At 46.4% G+C, this 26,056-nt stretch overlaps 1 protein-coding gene across 1 annotated transcript in view; it reads right to left on the reverse strand.

Annotated features, from left to right (window-relative positions):
• The window catches only part of TSPAN13 (tetraspanin 13), a 30,040-nt gene extending 4,690 nt beyond the window's left edge, over nt 1–25,350 (reverse strand). The window contains exons 1-4 of the mRNA XM_027872183.1: nt 25,247–25,350; nt 5,881–6,048; nt 2,121–2,201; nt 909–1,022 (exon numbers count right to left, since the gene is read on the reverse strand). Coding sequence (XP_027727984.1) covers nt 909–1,022; nt 2,121–2,201; nt 5,881–6,048; nt 25,247–25,309 — 426 coding nt within the window. The 5' untranslated portion in view covers nt 25,310–25,350. The remainder of the gene's footprint in view (nt 1–908; nt 1,023–2,120; nt 2,202–5,880; nt 6,049–25,246) is intronic.
• Nucleotides 25,351–26,056: the final 706 nt, after the last annotated feature.

Genomic DNA, 26,056 nt, shown 5'->3' on the forward strand with positions numbered 1-26,056 from the left:
GTTTACCTTTACTGTAGACATTTGCTAATTACCATAGACATTTACTAACACCTGCTGAGCAGAAGCACCAGGTCCCCGAAAATTTTGTTGGGCTCCCAAAGGCCCTAAGGTCCAGCCTTGGGGGGAGAAGAGAAAAGGTGCCAAATGCTTCCAACCCCCTCCCCAATAAAGGGGAAACTTCTAAAATTGGGAAGAGTATGATGGAGAGGAGCCCTCCCCAAAAACTGAATTCTGGAGGGATGCATACTGGCTGGTACAGTATAATGTATGATATAACCACAGAGTAGAACTAAACTCCAGTTTAGTAAAAACACATCTTCCACCATTCCCGCCATAATTCAGACACTAAAAGGGGACATATCATTGCCTTTCCAGAAGACACCACCACCACCACCGCCACCACTCTGAACTGTAGGTATTGGAATTCTGGTCCAAATCCAACAAGGTGGATTTGGTGCTGGCAGGGACCTTAGAGGTAACCTAATTTTACACATAAGGAAACTGAGGCCCTCAGAGAAATTAAATTACTTACCCAACGTCACACAGGTAGTAAATTTCAGAGCTGAAATTTGAATTCAGGACCTTTGATTTCAAGTCCAATACTTCCCATTGTACCATCCTGCCTCTAGTTTAATTAGGTCAGAGGAAGTCATGTTCCAGAGTCGCACAAATAGCAAGAACTGGCTGATGTTCAAACCCAAGTCCCTTTACTTCCAAAGCCAGAGCTCTTTCTACTCTTTAGTAGATGGGCAAGTCGTTAGGGGTGCCCAATCCCAAATATTTATTCCCTGGTGTGTCATTGGCTGTTAGGCACCTGAGAGTGGGCACAGGGGAGCCCCTAACTGTCACAAGAGCATGGGTAAGAGGTAAGTATCCCTTAAGGGAGGGATATGGAGCAGAGAACTTACAGCAAGGCAGGTGTCATTGGGGTTAAAGCTGTGGAACCCACAGCAGTTCAGACTTCTCTGAATATCATCCCGGGCACTGGCTGTGTTGTTCCATCCAACCTCCAGAAGCTGGCCCTAGAAAGCACATTGAATACCCATACATTAAAAGGGGAGTTACACAGGGAAGACACAGGAAGGAGCAAACTGGGAAAGGTCAGTGATCCAAGGAAGGAGGGAAGAAGAGAGACCAGGCACTGGAGACACCTGTGGGGCTTCCTTCCCTGTGGGCATTCCCATGCTAGTCATTCTTTCAAAGGGATTGGCAATGATTCCAGGACACCTTTGAAGAAGAAGACCAATGCTGGGCAGAGAGGGGAACAGCTTTCCCCCGTTCTCTCCACGCTTGTATCTGTGAGTGCTTATGAAGAAGACGGGAAGGTTCTTATTGTATAAATAACTCCCTCCGCCCAGGCCAATGGCTTCTGCAACTTTTGCACTTGAGAGTTTCCTGGGGAACTGAGACATTCAGGTCCCACAGTCATGCATCCCGTGTGTTAAAGGTGGGCCTTGAATCCAGACCTTCCTGATATGAAGGCCAGCTCTAGCCACTACACCACACTGCCTCTCCAAATAGTTAGCAGGGAGAGGGGTAGGACTGGACCTGAGACTTCTTTCCTATACAGAATCTCGAGGTCAAGAAGCCCCCTCCACTACTGAAGGCTGGCACTTTGTCTGCAGTTTGTGGTTGTAGAGATTTGCTTAGAGCACTAAGGGGTAAAATGACTTGAGAAGGGTCACACAGTCATTCTGGCATCCAAGGTGGGACGTGAACCAGGGCTTCCTCACTCCAAGTCTGCTTCTCTAGCCATGGAACCGGAATAGCTTTCTTCTTAAATGGAAAAATGGATGTTACTCTGAGGAATGTGCCTTTAACAAGGGGGTAACTTTCCTGTTCCAAAGAAAAAAATTCAAAAAGCCTTCAATCCTCCCACTAACAAGCAAGTACCATAAAAACAAGGACACCACAAATGTTCTTAACCAATGCCGTGTGGCATCTTGGTGGAGAAAAAGCAAGGGGGCACGTTGAGGAAGGCCCTGAAAGATGCCACCTTTTGGGAGTGGGGTGGGGGTGGGAGCTGGTTAGGGCTGTCAAAACAGTCCCTGACTTCTCTTACCTTTCTTGAAGCTCACACCCTGGTGTATAAGAAAGAGAGGGCGGAGGTATCTCCTTACCTGCTGCTCCTGGTTCAGGGCTAAGCAAGCACAGGATACAGAAAACTGGATGATGAAGACCAGTAAGAGAATGATCATGTACTGGGAGACGAGTGAAGGAAGCTTCTGAGCAGCCTTTGTGAACAAAGACAAACCCTGGCCAAGGTGCTGGCCCCTCGAGGCAGAGACGCAGCCGAGTGCACAACCCTTTGGGATTACATTTCTAGAACAAGACACACAGTGCAGGGATGCCTGCCCTACGTGGTAGACACTGATTTATTAGAAGAATCAAATGGGGCCCTCTAATGCAGTTCCATTATAGGAAACATTGAGAATTTTTAACCATATAATATATGAACTATATCATAACATATCTACAACTCTAACCTACACACGCGTGCATGCACACGCATACACACACACACTCATACATGCACACACTATATTTGGCTGTGCTGATACTCAGGAAGAAGGACTGAATGTGTGATTTCATTGGTATGGGGAATTCCCAAATGAGTGAGAAAGCTTCCACCTACCAAGGCATCCTGGCACCTTATGGGTTTGAGAGGTGCCTGAGAGGTAACGTCACTTGTCTGGGATCTCATGACTGGTATGTGTCTGAGGCAGATCTTGCACCCAGGCCTTTGTGACTTGGAGGCTGGCTTGGCTGCCACTCACATTGGGCATCTGCAACCCTAAATACTTACCAGTACTCATGAGGTAGCCCAAGTCAAAGGGCAGTTCTCCACTCAGCTGAGAAAGTGGCTAGTGATGTTCCCAGAGTCACGTGCCTGTGGGCACCAGGTGCAGGACTTCAGCCTGGCCTTCCTGGCTTCAAGGCTGTCATGCTCGGCCCACTAGGCCACACTGGCTCTTGCCAATATTCAAATCTTAGAGAAGTCCATTCAATTCAGCAGACGTTCATTAAGCTCACTAGTATGAGATGAGATATAGAAAAGACAAAGACAAAACTGTTCCTGCCCTCAAGGAGCTTAGATTCCCCTGGGGGAAAACCAGCAATGTACCCAGGGGAATGAACATGAAATAACACCAATGAGTCATTTGAAGAAGGAGGCAGGGCTAGCAGGAGGGGCTCAGGAAAGCCCAGCCACATTGTGCTCTGGAGGAAGCTGGGAGGAGTCAGAGAAGGTCAAGGGGTACCAGCCATTGAAACTTCCAAACCATGCCGTACCTGAAGCAGCCTTCAATTTCTCCTGAACCAAGGCCAAAAATTCGAGGTTTGCTTGCGTTCCAGCGTAAGTAGGTAAAGGGGGAAGGGGGTCATCAGTGCAGTCCTGGGTGAGTTTCCACACCCTTGCCTTCCCAGCAATGAGCCAGTAGCCTAGATGGAAGAGCCTATGGGCATTCAGACCCATGTTTCAACCTGGGGCTTACATGATAGCCAATGTCTTATTTCCATTCTCCATGTTTGGGAGGAATGGGATGAAACTATTTGTAGACCTTCTCAGTTGTGCACGCAGGATGACAAAGCATGCATATTATACACCTTTCCGTAGCTATTGTAGCTATGTGGTCGTAAAATTCAGTATCTGGACTTTGAGAAAGGAAATCCCAAGGACACCACAATGCAAAATCAAAAAGGACTCATACTAGGTGTAAATGTGTATTATTAGACTAGATAAATCTAAAGTCCCTTCTGGTTCTAAACCTTTGATCCCATGTTCTGATGCCCAAGGACCAGCCTGCCCCAGTTCAGGGAGGCTCATTGGCCTCCGTGTGATACATCAAACTCTTTAAGACTATCAACCAAATTAATAACTGTCCCAGTCTCTGGTGGCAAAGAAGGTTTACACAAGGGGGTGGGAGCAACAGATTTTCTTTTGTCACCATGCTTGCTTATGCTAAAGTTGACATTTTTTTGAATTTCAATTAGATACCTCCTAATATCAAGGGCAAGAGGTCCAAGAGAATGTTGGCTGATGGAGGAAAGGAAGCTTAAGTTTAAAATAAACTGTAAAGTAGGTAATCCCTGCAGGGATGAAACATAGTCAATTTTTTTTTCTGCAATCAGCTTTATTAAAATAAACTAACTTTCCTTGCAGACTTTTCCCTAAATCATCCACCATGACACTGTAATGGTGGTTGGGCAAAATATGAACTTTCCAAGTAGAATGGAAGCCCCTTGTGAGCAGGTACTATTCCTTTTTTTCTTTGTATCCCCAACACGGAGCATGCTGCCCAGCACATAGTAAGTCCTTAATAAATCTTTATTCTATTGAATTGACACGAGCAGGCTATGAAAACAAGTATATAGGGAGTGCCCTAGAAATATCTTCAGTGAACACTCTAGAGCATTAGAGAGGTGCTCAGCCTATCACTAAGTGTATTCTGGGTTCCTAGTCTCTCCATTGTGTCAAACTGTTAATGGCAGGATCCCCAGATGGGAACTTCTTAACTGAAAACCAAATGGAGACTGAATTCTTTGCAGACTCCATCCCCTTCCTTGCCTTCTCTGATACCTACAGCAATCACTGTGTCCTCGTGGCTGACTCAGGAGCAGGACGCAACCCGCACCTAGGAAACGAGCAAGCCATCTGGCACAAAGCTCTTGTCCTCTGAGTGAAGCGTTGGCCAATTCCCATTTTTCACATCTACCTCACCGGACAACGCCCATGAGCAAACGTCGACCAAGTCGCACCGTCTTATGGGCAGCTTGGGTCAGATCCAGAAAGAGAGAAGAAAAGGACTCTGAGACGTTGCTTCAGTGTAATAATCAACAAGTGCAAATTAAGTGCTGACTCTATGCCAGGCACTATACTAGGCACTGCAGCCACAAAGACAAACGCCATAGTTCCTGCCCTCAAGAAGCTTCCTCTCTACTCAATTTTAGTACTTTAAGGATCTGTCATTTTGTCAGCGTGTAAACTCTCTTTGCCACTAGAGACTGGGACACTTATTTAATTTAGTTGATAGCCTTCAAGAGTTTGTCGTAGACCAAAAATGTATGACACGGAGGCCAATGAGCTTCCCTGAACTGAGGCAGGCTGGTCCTTGGGCATCAGAACATGGGATCAAAGGTTTAGAACCAGAAGGGACCTTAGATTTACCTAGTCTAAGTCCCTATTTTGATGGATGAGGAACAGGCCTACAGAGATGAAATGATTTACTAAATGTCTGCTGAACTGATTTAGATGGAATTGCTCAGTCACAGAGAGTGTGAGGGACCAACCTGAGCTCTCCGGCTCTAAATCCATCATTCTTTCCATGGAACCAGAATGCCTCTGAACAAACAATCATCCACTGAGCCCATAAGGAAAGTCTTTCCTTGAGGTTGGTCAGACCTCACAGAGCCTTCCAGAGTCCCGGGCAGCTCCCCAGGCCATGATGAAGCACTGCAGGAAGGCATCAGTGCATGTACTCTTACATATACTTGATCTTCACCAGTTACTGACTTTTAAGACTTGAATAATAATTTTAGAAAAATGATTTCTGCTACGAGAGGCAGAGTGGCTGCTGAGAGGCAGGAAGATCTGGTTTCAATTCCTGCCTTTGATAGCTACTTGCTGAGTGATTATGGGGAAGTCTCATGCCCCCTCAGTGTCCTCAGGTCACTGACTGCAGCATCCATAGACAGATTTCCCATCCCAGGATTTCCCCACACCAATGAAATCACAGATCTAGAACAAAATAATTTAAGAATTCCGTTAATAGTTAACAGTAAGTGTGGGACATAAACAAGATGGAAAAGCAAGAAACAAAACAACCCCACCCACCCAAAACAAACGAAAAACCAAAGTCTCTCAGTGTCCCCAAAGGATACAAAGAACAACAGCACCTGGTGATGCTTCACAGCTCCGATCAGCCCCACCAACGCAATTAGGAAGAGGAAGATGCCAACGGCGATGACCACACCCATAACCCGGAGGCTGGAGATGAGGCCAAAACCAATTCCCCAGGCAGCAATTCCAATCAGCAACAGGCTTACCAACTGCCACAAAAAGAAAGGGATAGGAAGAAGAAATGACATCTATTTTAGAAGACAAATCAAACAGCACTTGCTTTATGCCAGAAAAGTGCTAAATACAAAGACAAAAGTGAAACTAGCCTTGCCCTCCAGGAACTTACATTCTACAGCATTCTAGAAGAGCACTATTGTTGTATATAGTTAATATCTGGCAAAATCTGTCTCTTCCTAAGTACTGAGGCATACAAGGTCATGACAGGATCAAAGAACAGGGGCTAAAAAGGACCTCAGAGATCATCCAATCCTTTTAATTTATAGACAAGGAGACTAAGGCCAGTAGCGAATAAGTGACTTGCCCAATGTCACACAATAAGGGTGACATCTGGAGTCAGAGGACCTGCGTTCTAATCTCAGCTCCACCACTTCATGTCTAAGTCATTTATCTTAGCTGGGCCTCAGTTTCCTCATCTGTAAGATGATAAGGTTGGATTTGATGACCTCTACAGACCCTTCCAGCCCTGAACAGCAGAACTATGATCCAAACCCAGGCTTTGGTGTCCTACTAACCCAAGGCTTCTCTGAACTATACCACATTCAGAACTCACCAGCAGAAGAGAGTTTTGCTCTGGTCAAAGACGGCATATCCTAAGTTACTCAGATTTTTAAAATGACAAGAGAAAAAAAATATAAAGATGCTCTTTGCATTTAATGCATGTTAATTATGTTCCCACCAGTTATGTTTCTGAGTTGAGGAATCCATTACTAGCTATTGATGTGAAGTCAGCTTGACTCAAAGAGCTCTCTGCATAAGACCATCACTTACCATTTTCACAATCATCTCATCTAGCCACAGTACGTATCAGCATCACTGAGGCTGAGCAGGGAGAGTGGGAAATGAGATTTGGAGACCTACAAATACATACCCAGTGGCTAGAATACTCTAAGTCATTCAGCGTTAGGCTCTGGAAACTCACGAATGACTTTGGAGAATGTGAGCAGGTTAAGATGATGATGGAAGGCCAGAGTTTGATAGACACAGGAAGGCTTTTAAGTAGGGTGTTTTCTGAAAACTCCTGCTGACAAGAGTCTAGAGAAGACGTATTTCCAGAAGTATCCAGTACAGCAAGCACTTGGTAAGTGTCTAAGACTTAGCAGGCACCAGGAGAACGTGCTGGGGACACAAAGCAGCCCCTGTCCTCAGGGAGTGTGCATTCTACACTGGGATGCCACATGAACACAGAGCAGGAACAGAGAGCATGTTCACACAGTAAACACAAAGTGATCTCAGGGTTAGGAAGAGCATGACCAAGCAGGAGGTTTAGAGAAGAGCTCCTGTAGAAGGCAGTAGCATCTGAAAGAAACCATTTTAAGTGCATGCACATGAACATATAAATATATACACACATACATGCATGTGTATATGCATACATACATGTATGTATACATGGGTGTGTGTGTGCACATGTGTGCATACATGAGGCAAGGGAACAATTGGGTTTTGTCTTATTGGGGGGAACAAAAACTCAGGAAAAATTTAAATTGAGGCTTTTTTAGGCATATTGTTTATACTCATTTTATATCATTGCCACTTTTGGTTTAGGAACAGAAAACCATTCTATATATAATGTGGTTTGTTTCTGAAATTCTCCCCCTTGCTGGATTACATTCTAAGCCGGCTTATTTAGACAATAATTATCATTTAGCTAACTAGATTTCCGTCTGCAGCAGAAAGGTTATGAGCTGCATGGTGGGGGGACCCGCCCACACAACCACGGTCCCAGCTCTCTTAAATACTGAAGAAGCAAGTTGACTATTTTTGAATGTTTACTACCATGAGAGCTACAGGTGGCCAGGCTTTGTGGCATCCTGCCTGAGCATATCAGAATCTCAAGGTTTTCAGGTTTCTCTCCATTTCTCACCAACAGCAAAGAAAGAAACTGTCAACATCAGGGTCAAAGGAAGCAGGGACTAAGCTCTGGTCTTCCTAACCTCCAGGCATGTGAAGGAAACCATCGGAAGCAATCTTTTTCAGGAAAAGGAACAGAGACTTCTTTAAAGCTCGCTGAGACACAGAGACTTGTGCCCGAGCACCTCTTTTCTGAGCCTCTAGGCAGTGCTCCTGGGGATGCTTCTCCTTTCTTGTCTCCAAGGGCTTGGGAAAAAAAAAATGCCAACTGCTCCCCAGCCAGCTGTCTCCACATTCCTCCACTGGCTTCTAAGGAATCTCGGGTGAATGATCCCGATAGAACCATTTCTTGGCTGGGTCATAGATAATGGAAGAGCTTGGAGGCACCAGTGCATAAGGTAGGATTCAGAAGCCATGTGTCGGGAAGCTTGCATGGGAATGCCATGTCATAGTGGTTATGGGTGGTAGTCGATGAAATGGCAGCCTTTAACCTTAGTCCAACATGCTGATAATGGTCCACATTGAAGCATTTTCTCTTTCTTTTTTTTTGAGGGGGTGTATTTTCAACAATGAGTCCTCAGGAGACTGCTGGTCTTAAAACCCAGGCCAAACCACTGCAGGCTTATCATCACTGACATTTTTGCCTTTGAATTTGATCCAAGAGATGCACAGCAGGAATCTTATAGATACTAATAGGATCTGATCCCCCAGGTTTGCATAAAACTCCTATGACACAGTTTTTAGAAACCATTGTTGTGGGTCAAGAAACTGGAAACATTATATGACCACCTTCTTGTGAGTAATGTATTCATATATATTTGTTACCATATCAATGTGGGTGCTCCCTCCCACAGATGGTAACAGGGTGTACTCTGAACGGGATGGGCTGAAACTGCCAGTCCTGTGCATGGCCTCTTATCTGTGTCCTTCCAAAAGATTGCCAGGGGTGGGTTTTGCACTGAGGGATCTTCCTCATGTTTCCCTGAAACCACAAGGCTCCAAGTGCCCCAATCTGTCCAACAGTGACCCCTCACTTGCCACATGACCAGTTGTCCATATTATTTTTCACTCATCCATTTCTCTAATGACGTTGTTTTACTCTGGTTTTCTTTTATAATTCCTTACTGTACCCTTCTCATATCTACCGTGACCCTCTTCACTTCCCTTTGGGGGGATGATCATCTTCAATTGTTCCAGGACTAGAGTGTTCCATGATTCACAATCACATATACCTTCTTATAATTAAACAACTGAAGCCAAATTTCATAATCTAAAATAGTTTAATTTTGCAAAATGTGGGCCCAGGGGAAGTTCCCCACCAAAAATTTTTCCTGTTGAGATAGTTCTATAAAAGGTTATTTTGGGAGAAGAAGGAAATAACCAAAGTTTCCCCTGGGACGCTATCAGCATTTTCTTGGGATCGAAAAGAAAGAACTCGTCAGTCTGGGGATGTACGCTCCCTAGAACTGGCCTTAAGCTTTTGCGGCATGTTTTCTGAGTGGGTGCTGAGACCAAGACCAAATTCCAGCTACCACCATTTATCTGAAGTGGCTTATACATTTTCCTGCTAGGAGGAAGAGGGACGGAAGAGACCATCAGCCTAGAAGTCGTTGGCATAAAAAGCATAAATCAACTCACTTCTTTAAATTCATTTGTAAAAATGTGAAAAAAAAAAAAAGAGCCTTCCCAACTTCCCTGTCTGTCAATGCCATCTGTGCTCGGTAAATTGTTAAGTCTCGTGATCTCTTTCTTATGAAAACTCTCCCATCTGTTACTTCCTCTTCATTTTTGCTAAGGCTACAAGATGGGGCCTTGTCATTCATTACACACTGTTAAGTACAAGAACCCCCTCACCGGTCTCCCTAATTCCAGATCTCCCTAACAACACCCATTCACACAGAGAGGTACCCCAATGAGTTTGGGTCCTCATTTGTTTTTCATTTGTTTTGGTTTGTTTTGCCTGATTGTTTGATGAGGTTCCATAAAGGAGAAACCTAGAGTGGCCAGCAAGCAAGACCTGGGGCTACCACAAAGAGTCCTCCTAAAATGACTGAAGCGCCATGTCCACCCTCTGCTTCCTATAGACCTGAATCGAAACTTCACCACCTGCTACAGAATGTTCTCTATCACTCCATCCCACATTACCGAGTAGAATAACATCCTGCCTTCCCAAACTACCTACCCCCCACTCAATCTCTCCCCCCTTTAAAGCTTACCCTCCATGCTAATCAGACACGTCTCCTCACTGCTGCACAAACGAGCCATGATCATCCCCACCTTCACATACTGCATGGAAGCCTTGACCCCTGCAAGGAATCCCCTTGGGCAATCCAGCTGAAATCTACCCAGCTTCCCTGACTGCTCGAGCCATCAGTCATCATATTACACCTTTTCTCTGAAGCAAGACCCCAACTCTGACCTAGGCCACCCAGGTCACACTGTCTGACTTCTCCTGTAATATTGTTTTACTGTTCCTAGCTCTTTCAGAGGTATCAATCTTACATCCACAACTGGGTCGAAAGCTTCTTCAGAGTAAGAAAAACTTTGACGTCTATAACTCTGTAGAGCATCTAGTACAGACAGGGGTGCTTGGGAGGTGTGGGAGACACTCTATAAGTGTATTTTTACTACACTATTTGTTGTTGGCCTGTCATTCAGTCATGATCTTAGTGACCCGTGGACCATAGCATGCCAATACTGCCCATAGGGTTTTCTTGGCAGAGATATTGGAGTGGTTTGCCATTTTCTTCTCTAGGAAATTAAGGCAAACAGAGGTTAGGTAACTTGCCTAGGTTCACGCAACTACTATGTTTCTGGGGCCACATTTGAACTCAAGTCTTACTACACTAAATATTGAGGTACTGCCAGCATAGGAATTCCCTTCATATGGTGACTTGTCTATGAACTGTAGGAAAATCCTGGCTACCTGTTCAAGGTACTGAACGGGTAAGTAGTTTGCACAGGGTCAGTAAATGTTAGAGATGGGATTCAAACCTAGTTCTTAATGACTCTAGCCACTACCCTCAGCTTGCCACATTTTAAATCTGAGATCAATAAAATTCAAAGAAACAATAGAATAAAGATTTCTGTTAACCAATTTATCAATGACTTGAATAAAGACACAAATGGATGCTTGTCAGGTCTTTGGATGACACCAAGCTGGGGAGGATGGCTGGCATACAAGTTGATAGAGTCAGGATCCCAGAAAGTTTTGAGAAGACAAGGCAGTAGTTAAAGAGCTATCTTTAAAGCCAGGAAGACCAGGGTTCCAGTCCCATTTCTACAATCTCCTGGCTATGTGACATTAGACAAGTCATTTAACTGCTCTGTGCTATGGCCAGCTAGGACCCTAAGTTGCAGAGAAGGTGCTGATCTCCATTGGCATATGGAGGAAACCGAGGCTCAGAAAGCTGACCTGCCTTGCCCACAGTCACATAATTAGTAACTATCAAGGAATCTCGGATTTAGAATTACTTTAACCACTAATCCAGGCTGCCTCTTTGCAAATTTGAAAGGGTTACACAAATGTCAGAGGTTATTAATGTTCACCATAGGCAAAAGAAAAGTCCATCACTGCCCAGTTGTTCTGAACTGGGGAATAGTAGGTAAATGATAACAGGCAGCTAGGTGGCACAGTAGATAGAGCACTGACCACGGAGTCAGGAAGACCTGAGTTCAAATCTAGCCTCGGGATACAGACTAGCTATGTGACCCTGGACAAGTCACTTAACCCTGTTTGGTTCAGTTTCCTCATCTGTAAAATGAACTGGAGAAGAAAATGGCAAACTACTCTGGTATCTTTGCCAAGAAAACTCCCAATGGAGTGACAAAAAGCAGGATATGACTGAAAAACAATAACAACAGGCAAATGATTCTGGCATGTTTTCCCGTTTGGTCCTGCCATATTGCTAGGGTACCGACCCGACAATAATTAAGATGGCTAAAGTTTCAAAAATATATACCCTTTTTTAAAAAAATCAATGTTGAAAAAAGTTTCCATAATGTATAGTCTTACTGTTTTGTTTAATTGGAATTTAACTGGCTACGGTTTGGGGTAATAATTTCCCCAATTCAGCACAGCAAAGTCTCACCATATTAAGAATGGCGAGCTTCACCAAGATCTTCTAGAAATATCGGCTTCATCAATTTCTGCCTGTAAAAGATGAGTAAGTCTTCACTTACCCTTATTGGGGAAAATAAATGGACCACACTGAGTCTTCCTGACTGCTTACTTAAAATTGATGTCATCTGAGCCAAGCCTATCCTAATTTCATAATTGAAAAGCTCAGTTCTTCAACCTAAAGCCACAAGTTCCCAGCAAAGGAACAAAAGGTCCCCTCAGTTCAATGACAACATTTCCCTTATGAAATCAATTTTAATTGAAAGTAAATTTAGACCTATGATGAACGGCTTCCTTCCTTTAGAAGATGGAAGTCTAATAAAACAGATGATAGATCTGTTCACTTGCATTTAGTCATGTCTCTATGAAGCAGCAAGCACCAACCTTTCCTGTTTTCTTTTGGAAACAAAGAAAAGTTAATGATATGAGCTCGAGATGAAAAGGGCTTAGATAAGGGGCTAGACAAGACATAGAAGTCTATATAGAGTACTTTATTTCCTCTCAAGAAAGCCCCCAAAGCCAAAGAGAAGCAACCATGTGCATCCATGAGAAAATAACAATGATGATGATGATGGTGATGGTGGTGATGATGACCACTAACATTTATATAGTGTTCACTGTATACCAGGCACTGCTTTACAAGTATTATCTCATTTGAAATCAAAATTCAGAAGAACATGAAGTAGAAACTAAATTGGTGGGAGGAGAAGTCACGAAATTCAGAGGTTGCTAGGATCACAGGTTTCAGCCAGAAGGGGCCTTTCGGTTCATTTAGTCCAATAATACATTCGTTGTCATTGCTGGTGTTCAGCTGGTGTTCAGTCATGTCTGACTCTTTGTGGCCCCATTTAGGGTTCTCTTGGCAATAATACTGGAGTGCTTGGCCATTTCTTTCTCCAGCTCATTTTACAGATGAAGAAACTGAGGGAAACAGGGTGAAGTGACTTGCTCAGGGTCAAACAGCAAGGAAGTGTCTGAGGCCAGATTTGAATGCATTCATTGCACAGAGGAGGAAAACAAGGCCCGGAGAGGTATAATTTCACACAGGCCTGTAAGTGGTAAAAGCCATGATCTGAACCCAGATCCTCTGCCTCCAGAGCCAGTCCTTGCTCCACTGAACCATACTGCCTTCCTAAATCACTACGTTTCTGATTTGGGAAGCATATCATTCCCCTTCCCCCACCAAACAATCATCAGGAAATAACCAAACATAGGATCTAAGTTATCACCATCCAACTGAATGTTTCCATGTTCCTTCCACGATCTAGATACTTTTCACAATTACAATTTAAAAGGTTAACTTGTTATATAGATTGAGAGAGGATGTGAGCTACTGTGTGTTTATGTGAACACAGAACTGGATGGAGGAGTCCTCCCCTCCCTCAATCTGAGGAAATGGCCTAGTACCTGATGGGGCTCAGGGCAAATTCCGTAAGTTACCAAAAGTCCTGCACCCCAGCCCACTTTGGAACATGCCAACTTATAAAAGTCATCTAAAAAATACTTTAAAACTGAAAGCACTACCACTGCTCCTACTACTATCCCCATTTTATAGATGAGAAAACTGAGACCTAGAAAGAAGAAAATGACTTGCTTACGGTCATCTAGCTCAACAATAAGTGAGATGGTCCCTTTCCCATCCCCCACCACGCAGGAGTGAAGGACTTCCGGTGTTGAATACTACACAAAACAGCAGACTTCTAGATGTGTTCATTAGCTTCGCCAATTTTTTTTCCCTTTATTTTTTGTTTGTTTGTTTTCAAAGTCCCCTAGAAGTAGATAGGAGGGATTATAATGGGAAATGTAAGTCTTCAATATACATATTTTAAATGTCATAGGTAGACACACCATCATAGCTAAGAATCCCGGAACTAGTGGAAACCAAAACCACTCTTTCATTTGCATGTCCACTCCGTAAAAATCCCCAGTGATCCACAGAATGTTTAGAGGATTAATAGAGAGCTAGCAACATTTTCAATTCAATTCAGTAAACCCGGATTAATCGCCTACCTGGTGCCAGGCATTGTGCTAAGTGCTACGGAGGGGATACAAAAAAAAAAAAAAAAAAAGATAGTCCCTGCCCTCCTGGAGTTTACAATCTGATGGGGGGAGGGGGAACTCAATACACAACAAAAGGCTTTTGAAGTAATACTCACCCTTCCTGCAGGCTCTTCTATGACCAAGAGGTGCAGCTGATATCGGGGACCACATGGCATCCCATAGAACCCCCATAGAAGCACAGCAGAAGACAGAGACTGGAATTTTCTGTTTGCATCCAATATTGTTCTCCAAAGAGGCCCATAAACTAGGAAATGCTCGGTGCTATTTGACCTGCAGACAGGCTATGCCCCAGCATGGCTGGCACTGGTTGGCTTTCCAGAGGCCATCCAGCCCACTTCCTTTGACCATAACTTGCAGATTGCTGAGAATGGGAACATTCCGGGGCAAAATAGAGGCTTTCCGGGTTATAGAAAATATCTCCAGGTCAGCTAATCCAAGCTGCTTATTTTATAGATAAGGAAACTGAGGCCCGGCAAGGTCAGGTGACTTACCCACAGCCTCACAGGTGGCTGAATGAACTAGGATTCAAACTCAGCCCCTCTGACTCTAAATTCGGCATATTTTCAACTTCGTTAATTTTCATGCTGATTATCATCCTCACTTAATTTCATGTTTAATGTTATGGGTGTAAAAAATGCCATCATGACTAACATTTAAGTGAAGGTTTGTCAAAGGCCTCACAAATGTCATCACCCCTGAGCCTCGCAGGCTACAGCTTCTCAGAGCCACAGGTCAACACCAAAGAGGGACGGGCAGCCCTGACCCCAGAGGTGCCGCTGCCCCCTCAACACCCCAAAGCCCACCTCTGGCTCACAATAATGCTAACAACAAAACAACAACTGACATTTATTTAGCCCTCCAAGCCTACACATGTGTATACATGTGTACACATATATACATGTCCATGTTACATGTATATAGACTCAGAGCTGCTCTCTAGGCCTTTCACTTTCAGAGGCCATCCCAGCCTGCATTGGTGGAGGGAAGTTTCACATCAAGAGTTACCCACACCAACGAAGTTGGAAGTGGGGCCCAAAATTAACCAACCAAACAATAACTTTCTGTAAAATTCTGCCAACAACTCTCGCCTCCTTCCTACTTGCCCCTGTATCTTTAAGGTCTTGTCCAGTGATCCATCCCTGGGCAGGAAGTAGGTGAAGATAGGGACAGAGAGTCATACGTTTCAGCCCTTCCTGAAAAGTCAGGGACCATGCAAGCCATTGTCACCGGCCACTGGTACAGGATGACCCACCCCTCTGGGCTCCATTCCAGAGCGGGGCCAGGTCTAGAAAGCCATGTTAGCAGTGACAATAAACACAAATGGAACAGCGCTCTTCCAGGTGGCCCTCACTGCCTACTCCCCCAAGATCCACAGCCTGGCCAGAATCCAAAAACACTCTAATGAATAATATAGCTGACAACCAGAGCACTTCTAGACCTACTAGTGTTTTACAGATATCACCTCTTGCACAATTCCTCATCCATGGCAGGCACTGAATAAATGCCTATCCCGCTGATTGACTGATCTCATTCAAAACAAAGAGTGCTGGAATTGAAATCAGAAAAGGCAAGAGATCAAATCCCACCTTACAAGCTAAGCTGAGCATGTCTGACTTAGCCTTTCTGTGTCTGGGACTACTAAGTCATAGAGGAGTGGCTATATCGATTGGTGGAGGGAGTTCCTCTATGGAACTCCCAGATTGTTGGAGTATAAGACAATAACATTTATCACGTGGCTTTTTAAAATGTTTTAATGCCTTTCCCATCTATCATCTGAGCCTTTCAACAATACCGTAAGGTAGCTACTGCTGGAAATATTATCTAGATTCTACAGATGAAGATGCTGGGGCTCAGAGAGGAGGCAAAGCTTCTTCAGGGGTCACCCAGCTAATGCGGACCAGAAGCAGAATTTGAATCCAGGTTTCCCCTGTCTCTGAGCCCAGCATGCTATCCGCTAGGCTATACTGCCTCTTTCAAGAGTTACCTGAGTTGTGGGGCAGTTAGGTGGCGAAGTGGATAGAGCACCAGCCCTGGATTCAGGAGGACCTGAGTTCAAATCCAGACTCAGACACATAACACTCACTAGCTGTGTGACCCTAGGCAAGTCACCTAACCCCATTGCCTAGCCAAAAATAAAAAAAAAAGACTTACCTGAGTTGAAAGCTAAAAACAAGGTGAACAGCTGCTGTATTTCTCACATTTTTGAAATCCAAAATGGCAAGAAACTTTCTTTTTAATGTCACATGCTCAGAGACTTTATGGCTGACTCAGCATGTGTCCCCTGAATGTAAACACTGGGTCTGTCACATGCACTCACTTTTGATTAATTTGCAGAATATTCAATGGTCTGAAAATCAAGAGCTCTTGGACAAAGAGGCATCACCATTACCCCTGATCCCTGAGCAAAGGAACATTGAGCATTTAAAATAAAGCCTAATCAAGAGGGAGAAGGCCATCCTTTCAACTTGTTGCTAGGAGGATCAGTAACTGGCTGGGGGAAGGGGACAGCCAGAAGGCAAGTAGAAGGTCTCATATTCCAGGGTTCTGGGGCATTGACCCCATTTGGACCAGGGCTGAATTAGAGTTCAAACAGCTCCTCCAGTCCTGATTTGTCCACTCTTTCAAATGTACTATTTTTGCACCAACAAATAACTGGTCATAAGCACTTAGAGACCCATTTAACCTCATATTTAAGGAAAAGGGGGAAGGGAATAGTATTTATTTGCTAAGCACCTTTAAAAATATGACCTCATTTATCCTGTAGGTGCTATTATTATCCTTATTTTATATATGAGGAAACTGAGGCAAACAGAGATTGACTTGTCCAGGATCATATGGCCAGTGTCTGAGTACAGATTTGAGCTCAGGTCTTCCCGATTCTAGACTCAGTGTTCTAACCATTGAGCCACCAGCTGCCTCCGAGGCAACCAAGGTTGAGTGACTTACCCAGGGTCACATGGCAGTATCTGAGTCCAGATTTGAACTCAGTTCTTCCTGACTCCAGACCCAATGTTCTAACCACTGAGCCACCAGGTGCCTCTTATTCCATATCTTACGTGTTAAAAATAACACACACAATCTGTATTTATCCAGAACTTAATTTCCTCTTTGCCCTGGTTGCAGGCTGTTCCCTTGGGCCCTGGCCAGTTAGCTTCATAATGGTAGCTTTGTGCTATGGAGGGAATACTCAACTTGGGGAGAGCCTGATTCAAATCCTGCCCCCCACCCCACCCCTGCACTTATGTGCTGTGTGATCTTGGGCAAATGACTTGATGTTTCTGAGCTTATTCCTTATTAATAAAACGGACACAGTAATAGCTCTTACCTCACAGGGTCTAAGGAGGTAAGATGTACAATCATTATTAGGAATCCTAAAATTTTATACTAAAAAATGAAAAAGTATACGCACTCCCCTGCCCTCAAACTGCAGCAGAGGCCCGGGCACAGCTGGCAAGACTGGCTGTGGGCCAGAAGGCATCCATTCCATTTCCAGCTCCCTCCTTGAGCCCCTTCTAGCGTGGTGGGGCCTTTCAGGCTGGAGCTCCCCGGCACAGCCCTCAGAGAGCAGGGTGCTCTACACCCCGGGATAAAGCTGCAGCGGGAGGCTGGTGTCCTTTTCACTATCCAGCCTGGCCCTCCTCCCTCAATCTCCTCCCATGCCTGAGCCTCCACTCACCATTCACCTCTCCCAAACTCCCCATGGCCAGGCCAGGCCAGGCCAGGCTAGGGACAGTGCTCCAGGCAAGTCCTTCCTCCAGGGGCCATTGCTTCTTCCTAGGCACTCCCATCCTCCCTCGCAGCAACCTGACCATTCTTGAGGCCCTGCCTTCGAGCTAAGAAGAGGTTGTGGCCCCTCAGCTGGTAGTGCCTCCAGAGAAAGTTACCTCTCATCTGCTCCTTCTGGACCCTGTATACTCTGGTTACTCACCTGTTGCCCCACCCACCCACCCACTAGAATGTAAGCTCCAAGAGGGCAGCAAGGTATCTCCTTGCATGCCCAGCACTTAGTGCTTAATGAATACTTGTAGATGGATTAACTGGAGAGGACAGAAATCTCATTAAAATCATGCTCTTCTGGAATGTTTTATTAAATGCCCAAATGAAAATAATAATTACAAAAATGACTTAATGTCCTGACTTGGCCTCTGAAGGTGCCCATAAATAATTCTGAAAAATATAGTTTCTGGTACTTAATATTGTTTTAGTTTATAGACCAAGGCTAGAAGGGAGAGTGGGGAAGCACCATTGTCTCCCCTTCCCCCAGGGATCAAATCTGGGAAAAGGGCCAAGAAGCCACACTCACAACAAGCCGGCGGCTGTCTATTCCTATCTCCTCACTTCCCTGAAGTCTTGCCCTGATTTTTTTTTTTTTTTAATCAACAGGCTAGGACAAAGAAGTCAAAGCATTAAGCTATTATAGAGATGCCAAATTAATCTTCCTAATGTAGAACTCGGCTCCTGGTGCTTTCCCCGCTGAAAAGCCTGCAGAGTCTCCCCTCTCCAGAGCCCACTCAATCATGGCAGTGGCGGAACTGGAGTGGGAAGGAGCCTTGAAGGTCAATGAGCCCAGATCTGTCATTTCCTAAGGGAGAGTCCTTCTTGCTGTTTGCCTTCATTTTTCACAGGGGACCAATGACATCATGAGGTGAAACTGATGGCCCAAGATTAAACTAACTGGGAGCATGGAGCAAAGCTAGACCTTTAAATAGTCAAGTGCTGTGGAGAGAGGGAGGCAGAGGACCCGAGTTCAAATCCTAACCCTGCTCCTTAATAACATGACCTCAACATGCAATTTTCACCACAGTAAGTCTCAGTTTTCTCCTCTATAAAATGAAGGCATTAAACTAGATGACCTCCAAGGTCCTTTCCAGCTCCATGTCTATGGCCCTCTAAACTAGCCCCAACTTTCCTTCACTTCACTTCAACTTGTAAAATCATTTTATTATGCACACGATATTTGCAAGGCACTGTCTTTGTGGGGATGTTCATAGAGTGAGCTGGGGTGGGGGCGAGTTTCAGGGAGATACGTCTGGCTCGGGCTCAGGTTAGGACCTCTCCTCTTCAGTACAGGACGTAAGCTCACCGAGGTCAGAGGCTGCCTGGCAGATAGCAGGTACTTAATAAAAGCTACCACTATTGCTGTGTTCACCAACACACACATGTGTTGGTCAGCTCTCTAGACAATTTGCCACACTGACATTTTACAAATGGTGAAACTGAGGTACATTCTTGTGCTTAGGACCCCAAAGCTACTAAGTGCCTGAAGGCAGTCTTCATGACTGTGAAATCAGAACTCAAATCAACTAGTACACACTGCACCTCATCCTGGCTCCCCCAAGCATATACTTGCATGCCATCAGGAGAGATCTGAATGAAACTATAAGTTCTATGAAGGCAGGCACCATACTGGCTATGTCTCTGTCATGAACCACACAGAAAGCAACTGAATATTTGTTGAGTGTGAGGAAGCATCCCTCCACTTGCTCACGTATTGAGAGCAGACAGAAAAGGGCATCTATGCACCTGGCCTCTAAGGTAGAGAGCTCAAATTCCTCTTCAGCTACTTTAGCAACCCTGGGACGTTTTTGAGTCATCATCCTCCCCCATCACCTTGGATCACCACAAAGTCAATACTCTGTGATATGGACGTTGGAATTTCTGAGCTCAAAAATGTGCATTTTTAAAAAGTAACATTAAAAATTGTCCATTATTGAACCCTTCTCTTGTTTCTCCCATAGCACAAGATTCAGAGTCAGAAGACCCACGTTCAAATTCTGGTAGCCACATAGGAAAGGCAACTGACTCTCTTGCCTCCCTCCACTGCCATCACCACAACCAAGGTAGGGAGTAAAGAACACTAGATACTGGGGTTTAGAATAGTCGAAGGAATACTGGACTTAGAACCAAAGGACCCAAGTTCAAATCCTGGCTTTGCAATTCCATATCTGGGTGACCTTAAGCAAGTCCCTTCACTTCTCTAGACCTCAGTTTCCTCAACCTTAAATGAAGGGGTTGGATTCAATGATCTCTCTCAAAATTCCTTGCCAAGCCTCTGTCTATGGTCCTACGAGCTACATAAAAAAAGCTGTTCTAAAGCATTTTTAAAATATTAAATTACTTTAAATCGATGTCATGATTTCTCTACCTTGGACTTTGACCACACACCATCTGACACTTTAAAAATTCTCTCTGCCTCAGTTTATCTCATGAATATCCTTATCAGGGCATGACATTTCCTGCAAAAATTACCCCTCTAAAAATAATCTCTCCACATATCTTGGTGGGGGGTGGGTGGGTAATGACAGATAATCAAACTCTTTATTGCTCAGCCAGGTCTCAGCTACAGTGCCTTGATCTGACCATAGTCCTTCTAACCTCGGACCTTCTATTTTCTCAAAAGCTTCCCAGAGCGGAACTTATAAATGATAAAGGGAAAAGTGAAGAAGGAAGAGTTCCGATGTGGTTCCTTGGACTGGAGCCTCTCCTCATCCCATGAGGTGTGCTGTTTCTGAAATTCCACCCTCAACCTGTTATTGTTTACCAATCTAGAAATTCAAGCTCATGTTTAGAACACTCTTTGAGAAGCCAATGTTGCATCTCAGGACGATGCCCATTCCCACCAGCTCCGTTACCGTGTGGATGATGGCCCAGAGAGAACCTAGCCAAGCAGGTTCAGGGACCTCAGGGCTGAGGGCATTTCCTCTCATAGCTTTGTGCTTTAAAGAGAGCAGATTTGAATTCAAAACTCTTGGTTTGGGTTGAGAAATATTGCAAATCAGTTGCTCCAGGCTTAATCCCAGTATCCTACAAAGTGCCTGGCACACAATGTTAACTGAATGGAATTTCTAAAGCAGTTGGAAATACCTTACAGATACACTTGAGCCCTCCCAGAACCGAGGCTCACTGGCCAAACAGGAGCAGGGACAAGAGCAGAAAATTCAAAGCCAAAGGACCAGAGTTCAAATCTCAGCTCTGCTATTTACTACATAGCTGAGCAACCTTGGGAACGCCACTGGTTCTTTCTTATGTTTCCTCCTCTATAAAGCAAGGACATAGGGCCAGGTGACTTGCAGGACACTTCCTCACTCTCAAGAGAATCTAATGCAGGGATGCCCACCGGCTTTCCAAGGGCTGATTTTTGGTTTTGCCTCCTCTTAGACTTTCCAGTGGCCCACAATGCCTCAGTAAACATCTGAACTACCTACACTTGTCCAAAAGTGTTATCGGCAATCTTGTCTCCAGCTCGGGCCTCAGTTTCTAGTTCTATCCTCAAACTCTGTTTTTTTTGTCGATGCCCAGAAGCACATAAAAGGAATCTCTGTGTCAGTTTCTGGTCCAGAAGGTGGATGAAGGGATTAAAGATCCCTCCTCCCCCACTCCCTACAATCCTTCTGCCTACTTCCGGGAAGGCTGCAGGCAACTACAAAGGAGGAGGCACGCCCAGAGCTGCCTTAATGAAGGATTCTGACCCTTGCCTGGCTTCCTCCTGGATCAAGCCCATTCTGCAGGGTGAGGGAAAACCTTCTCCCCGAGGCTCTTGTGATCTTCCAGGACTGACGTCATCGATTCTGAATGAAGTGAAAACTTGTCAGCAGAAAGTTCACACTGTCCTGACCCCAGGGACCCAGGTTTTCTCTGACTCACTTCTAAGAGGCAAGCTGGAGTGGTGAAACAGTGGTGACCTCAGGAGTCAGGAAAGCCTGGGTTCAAATCCTGACTATGATCAGATACTAACTGTGTGACCCTGGGCAAGTCACTGAGCCTTTCTAAGCTTCCCTTTCCTCACTTGTAAAATGAGGCTATTAATAATAATGCTACTCACAGGGTTGCTGTGAGGATCCAATATCATCACGACGTGACCTTGGGTAAGTCATGAAATCCTTATGGGTTTCAATTTTGTCATCTGTAGAATTAGGACTAGACCAGCTGCTTCTAAGGGCCCTTCGAAGTCTAGATGTACAATTCTATGTAAAGTGCTTGGCAAGACTTAACCTGTGCGTGTGCTCGAGTGTGCGTGTGTGTGTGTGTGTGTGTGTATGTGCCATGTCTGCCCTGGCATATCCAATTCCAAGGAAGCTGGGATGAATGGATTAAAAAAGAAACAGGATCAGACCCATAGGCCCACAATGGCAGCTGGACATTCATTTTAGGAGGTGACTTTCCAGAGCACTGGGGATATAGTAAGCCCAAATACAAATAATGCACTTGTCCTCACGGACAAAACTCACTCCTCTCCTCCCCCCTCCACAACACCAACTGCCTGTCCATTCTGATTTTTTATCAATGTTCACCTTAAAATATCGAGCCAGTCCTTTCCCACCCCCACCAGCAATGCCAGTCTAAATAAATAACAACCTCAGATCTGTGATAATATGAAATGACACACCATTCAAGCCAATCCCAGATCTGGTCTGGCTCACTGGCACTCCATGACCCATCCTATTAAATTTGGTTAAATGGGACTAGGGGAGAGGCAATACCCTTGGAATAAGCTCAGAAAATACTAGATTATTGGAGAATATGAATGTAAAGGGGCAGGAGAGAGCCGAGCAGGAGGAAAATTTAGACTTGGGGTCAAGGGAAGCTTCTGGGCCATTGGTCACCCCAACATGACATGGGCTTCTCCAGACATAGCGGGCACCCCTTCATGCAGGTGTCCAAGAAGAGGCTGGATATGCATTTGGCATGTGCAGCAAAGAGGGGATTCTTCTGGGAATGGGGGCTGGGAGAGAACAAGGGTTCTTAACCTCTTCATGTAGTTGAATCCTTTGGGAGTCTACTTACTGAACTCTAGACCCTTTCTCAGAATTCTGTTTGAAGACCACAGTTTAAAAATGCCTAGATGGGCTGCTCACTGAGATCCCTTCCAGTTTGATTATTCTATGATTACCTGGTCAAGTAATTAAATGATATTTTATGTACTTATATTAAGAAGTTCTATCCTTGAGGACAGGGATGTTTGTGGGGGGTTATTTCTTGTCTGTGTGTCCCCAGTACCTAGCACAGACACATGATCAGTGTTCAATGGACTAGACTGAAGGGTCTACCTGTTTCATTTTACAATTCATAGCATCACAGGTTGAGAATTGGGAGGGACCCTAGATGTCACTAGGTCCAGTCTCATTTTACAGATAAGGAAAACTTAGGCTAAGGTTCCATAGGCAGTTAACTGGCAAGACCAGAATTTGAACTCAGGTCCTCAGACTCCCACCCCACCCTTTCTTTCCACTGTGCCTCACGACTCCACTGGAAGCCTTGAGATCCAAACCAAGTCACTGTCCTTTCAACATCAATGGAATTTCAAATGAACGAACTCTTACTGTCTTCTGCCCTAGTCTGGCTCATTCAAATACTGCCTTTCCTCCTGTCCCCTTTCCCTTCCCATCCAGCTGAAGGCACCTGTCCTGGGGGTTGCCAGAAGCAATCTCAAACTCCTAGTTCCGTTTTAAAAAAATAAGTTCCTGGATCTCACTTCCCAGGACTGGCAGGCAGCAAACCACACAGGTGACCATTCTAGGGCCCTAAGGAAACAGGCTGGGCCATGAAGTCACATGCCAAGGAGCACATGACAGGACGGCTTGGATCAGAGAAAGGATTTGAACTCAGAGCTCCAGGAAGCTAGTGTGGAAACAGCCCAGGACAACATATCCAGGTCACTAACAGAGCTCCCAGGTGAGCTGGTTAGTCCTGACTCAATAACCAATTAACCTGATCAGCCGCACTAAAGAAGACAAAGGTGGATTTGGAAAAACAAAAACCACGCGTGGCACAGGTCTCTAATTATGCTGGTCTGATCCAGGCACGCTGGGCCTGGCACACAGTAGGAATTTAACAAACATCTGCTGAATCACAAGACCAGAATTCACCCAGCTGGTGGTTGGGGGGGGGGTCTCTCTGCTGTGTTCTTCCTTTGGGATCAGTAAACAAGCCAATGGTGCTTTGCAGTAGACAGAGAGGTTCGTCTAAACCCTTGCTTGCCCTCAGATCTCAGACATGGTCGTGTACAAGTGAGAACACACAACAATCCCTGTAAAATGATCCGAGCTCTTACAGGGCTGAGAAGACAGGGCTAACTTTGGGTTCCAAGGCCTGTAACATAAGCTAGCCACAGCTGGCCTGGTTCCTTCTTAACTCGCAGCCTCCTGGGGATGTTTGCAGGGTGGGAGAAAGGACAAGGTAAGAGGTGGATCTGGGGCTGGACAATGAAGAGGGCGGGGGCATAGTCCCAAGAACCGGGAGCATTGTTTTTTGTATCCTGCCTCATCAGCTTCTTCCTCCAGTGCCCCCCTCCCCCACCCCAACTCACCCTCCCGCCACTTCGATGGAATCCAATTCAATTCAACCAAAGAGACATTAGATGCTTCCAAAGACCCTTCTTAGCATCCCTTCAGCACCCCTGCGTGCTGGAAACCCTGCCGGGCAATTGTGAGGCTACCAGGACAAAAATCCAAGGGTCGCTTTGCCTTGAGAGCGTTTCAACTCTGGGTGAAGAACTTGGTGCCAACCCCTGAATATAAAAATGATCATTATTATCATCTGGAAGCTCACTTGGGTGGGGACGTGACGGGAGAATACCCGGCTTAAAATGGAGCGCTGCTTTCCGCTAGCAAGCGCTGGGAAAGCCATCAAGCAGCCTCCCTGGGGAGACAATTGTTTAGGACAAAACCGGAGGAACTTCGGAAGCCACCACAGACATCCTGGTGTAAATCTGCCCGGTGGCCTACGAGGAAGCCGCGGGCCATCGGTGTGGCTGTTAATTACCCGCTGGGCCCCAGACCCAGGCTGCTCTGGCACCAGGACGCCCCGACCCAGGCTGCCCTCCAAGGCCACCCTCGTCCCAATCGAGCAGGCGAGCGTGAGCGCGGCCCGGGCGCCGGGGATGCGGGGACCCGGAGGACAACGGGGTGTCGGAGGGCGGGGAGGGGAGGCCGAGGCCGCCCCAGGCAGGGGCTCTCCAAAGAGATGCCAAGGTGGGGGGGGGGGTGCCCGGAAGCCAGCCAGGAGGCTGAGGGCGAGGGAAGGAGGCTTCCAGGAGAGGGACCGGGAGGGCTGGGGGCACAGGTGGGAGGCCGCGCCGGGCAGCGGGCGGAGGCAGGTGCCCGTGCCCGTGCCCGTGCCCGGGGCTGCTCACTCACCGTGTAGAGCAGGTTGAGGGCGCACAGGCAGCTCCTGGAGCAGGCGAAGCCGCCGCACACCATCTTGGGGGGGCGGTCAGGGAGCGAGGCCAGGGGCGAGCGCTGAGGGGCGGCCGGGCACCCCCCGGGCACGGGCACGGGCACGGGCGGCCGCGCCCCCTCCTCCGCCCTCCCGGGCTTGGCTGTAGGAAGCGGGGGCCGAGTAGCGGCAAGCCGTCGGTCCGTCGGTCAGTAAGTCCGTCCGCCAGCCGCAGGCTGCAGCGCACGGTCGCCCCCCGCCCACACCTCGGCCTCCCGCAGCGCAGCCCTGCCTCGCCCGCTCCAGCCCCGCTCGCCCGGCTCTAGCCTCCGCCGCGGCCGCCGCAGTGCCCGAGGCCCCGCCCCGGCCGGGCCGCGCGCGCTGATTGGTCGCTGCCCGGGAACAAAGGTAAGATATGCAAATATATGCGCCGCCGCTGGGGAAGTGAGAAAGAGCGGGCGGGGCGCTGGCGGGAGCGGGGACGGGGGGCGGGGGAGGCAGACACCACGTTGGCAGGTGGAGGGGGCGGGGCAGCAAGAGCCCAGAGCCCTGATCCCCGTTGGGGTCCCGGGACCCCCTGAGCCCCTTCCCTGCCGGCCATGGGGTCACAGATGAATCGCTCGCCTCTCTGGGCCTCAGTCTCCTCCTTTGTCAAATGAGGGAGGTAGACCAAGCTGCCCCTCAGGTCCCTCTCAGCTCTGGAGCTGCGATCCTGCCACTATTTTACTGTAGGCTCTGATCGCTGGACCACCTGCCTCAGGTCCTCGGCATGGGGGGGGGGGGGGGGGGGG

This window comes from Vombatus ursinus, unplaced genomic scaffold (genome assembly GCF_900497805.2).
Source record: "Vombatus ursinus unplaced genomic scaffold, bare-nosed wombat genome assembly UNPS02014799.1, whole genome shotgun sequence".
Taxonomy (NCBI): Eukaryota; Metazoa; Chordata; class Mammalia; order Diprotodontia; family Vombatidae; genus Vombatus; species Vombatus ursinus.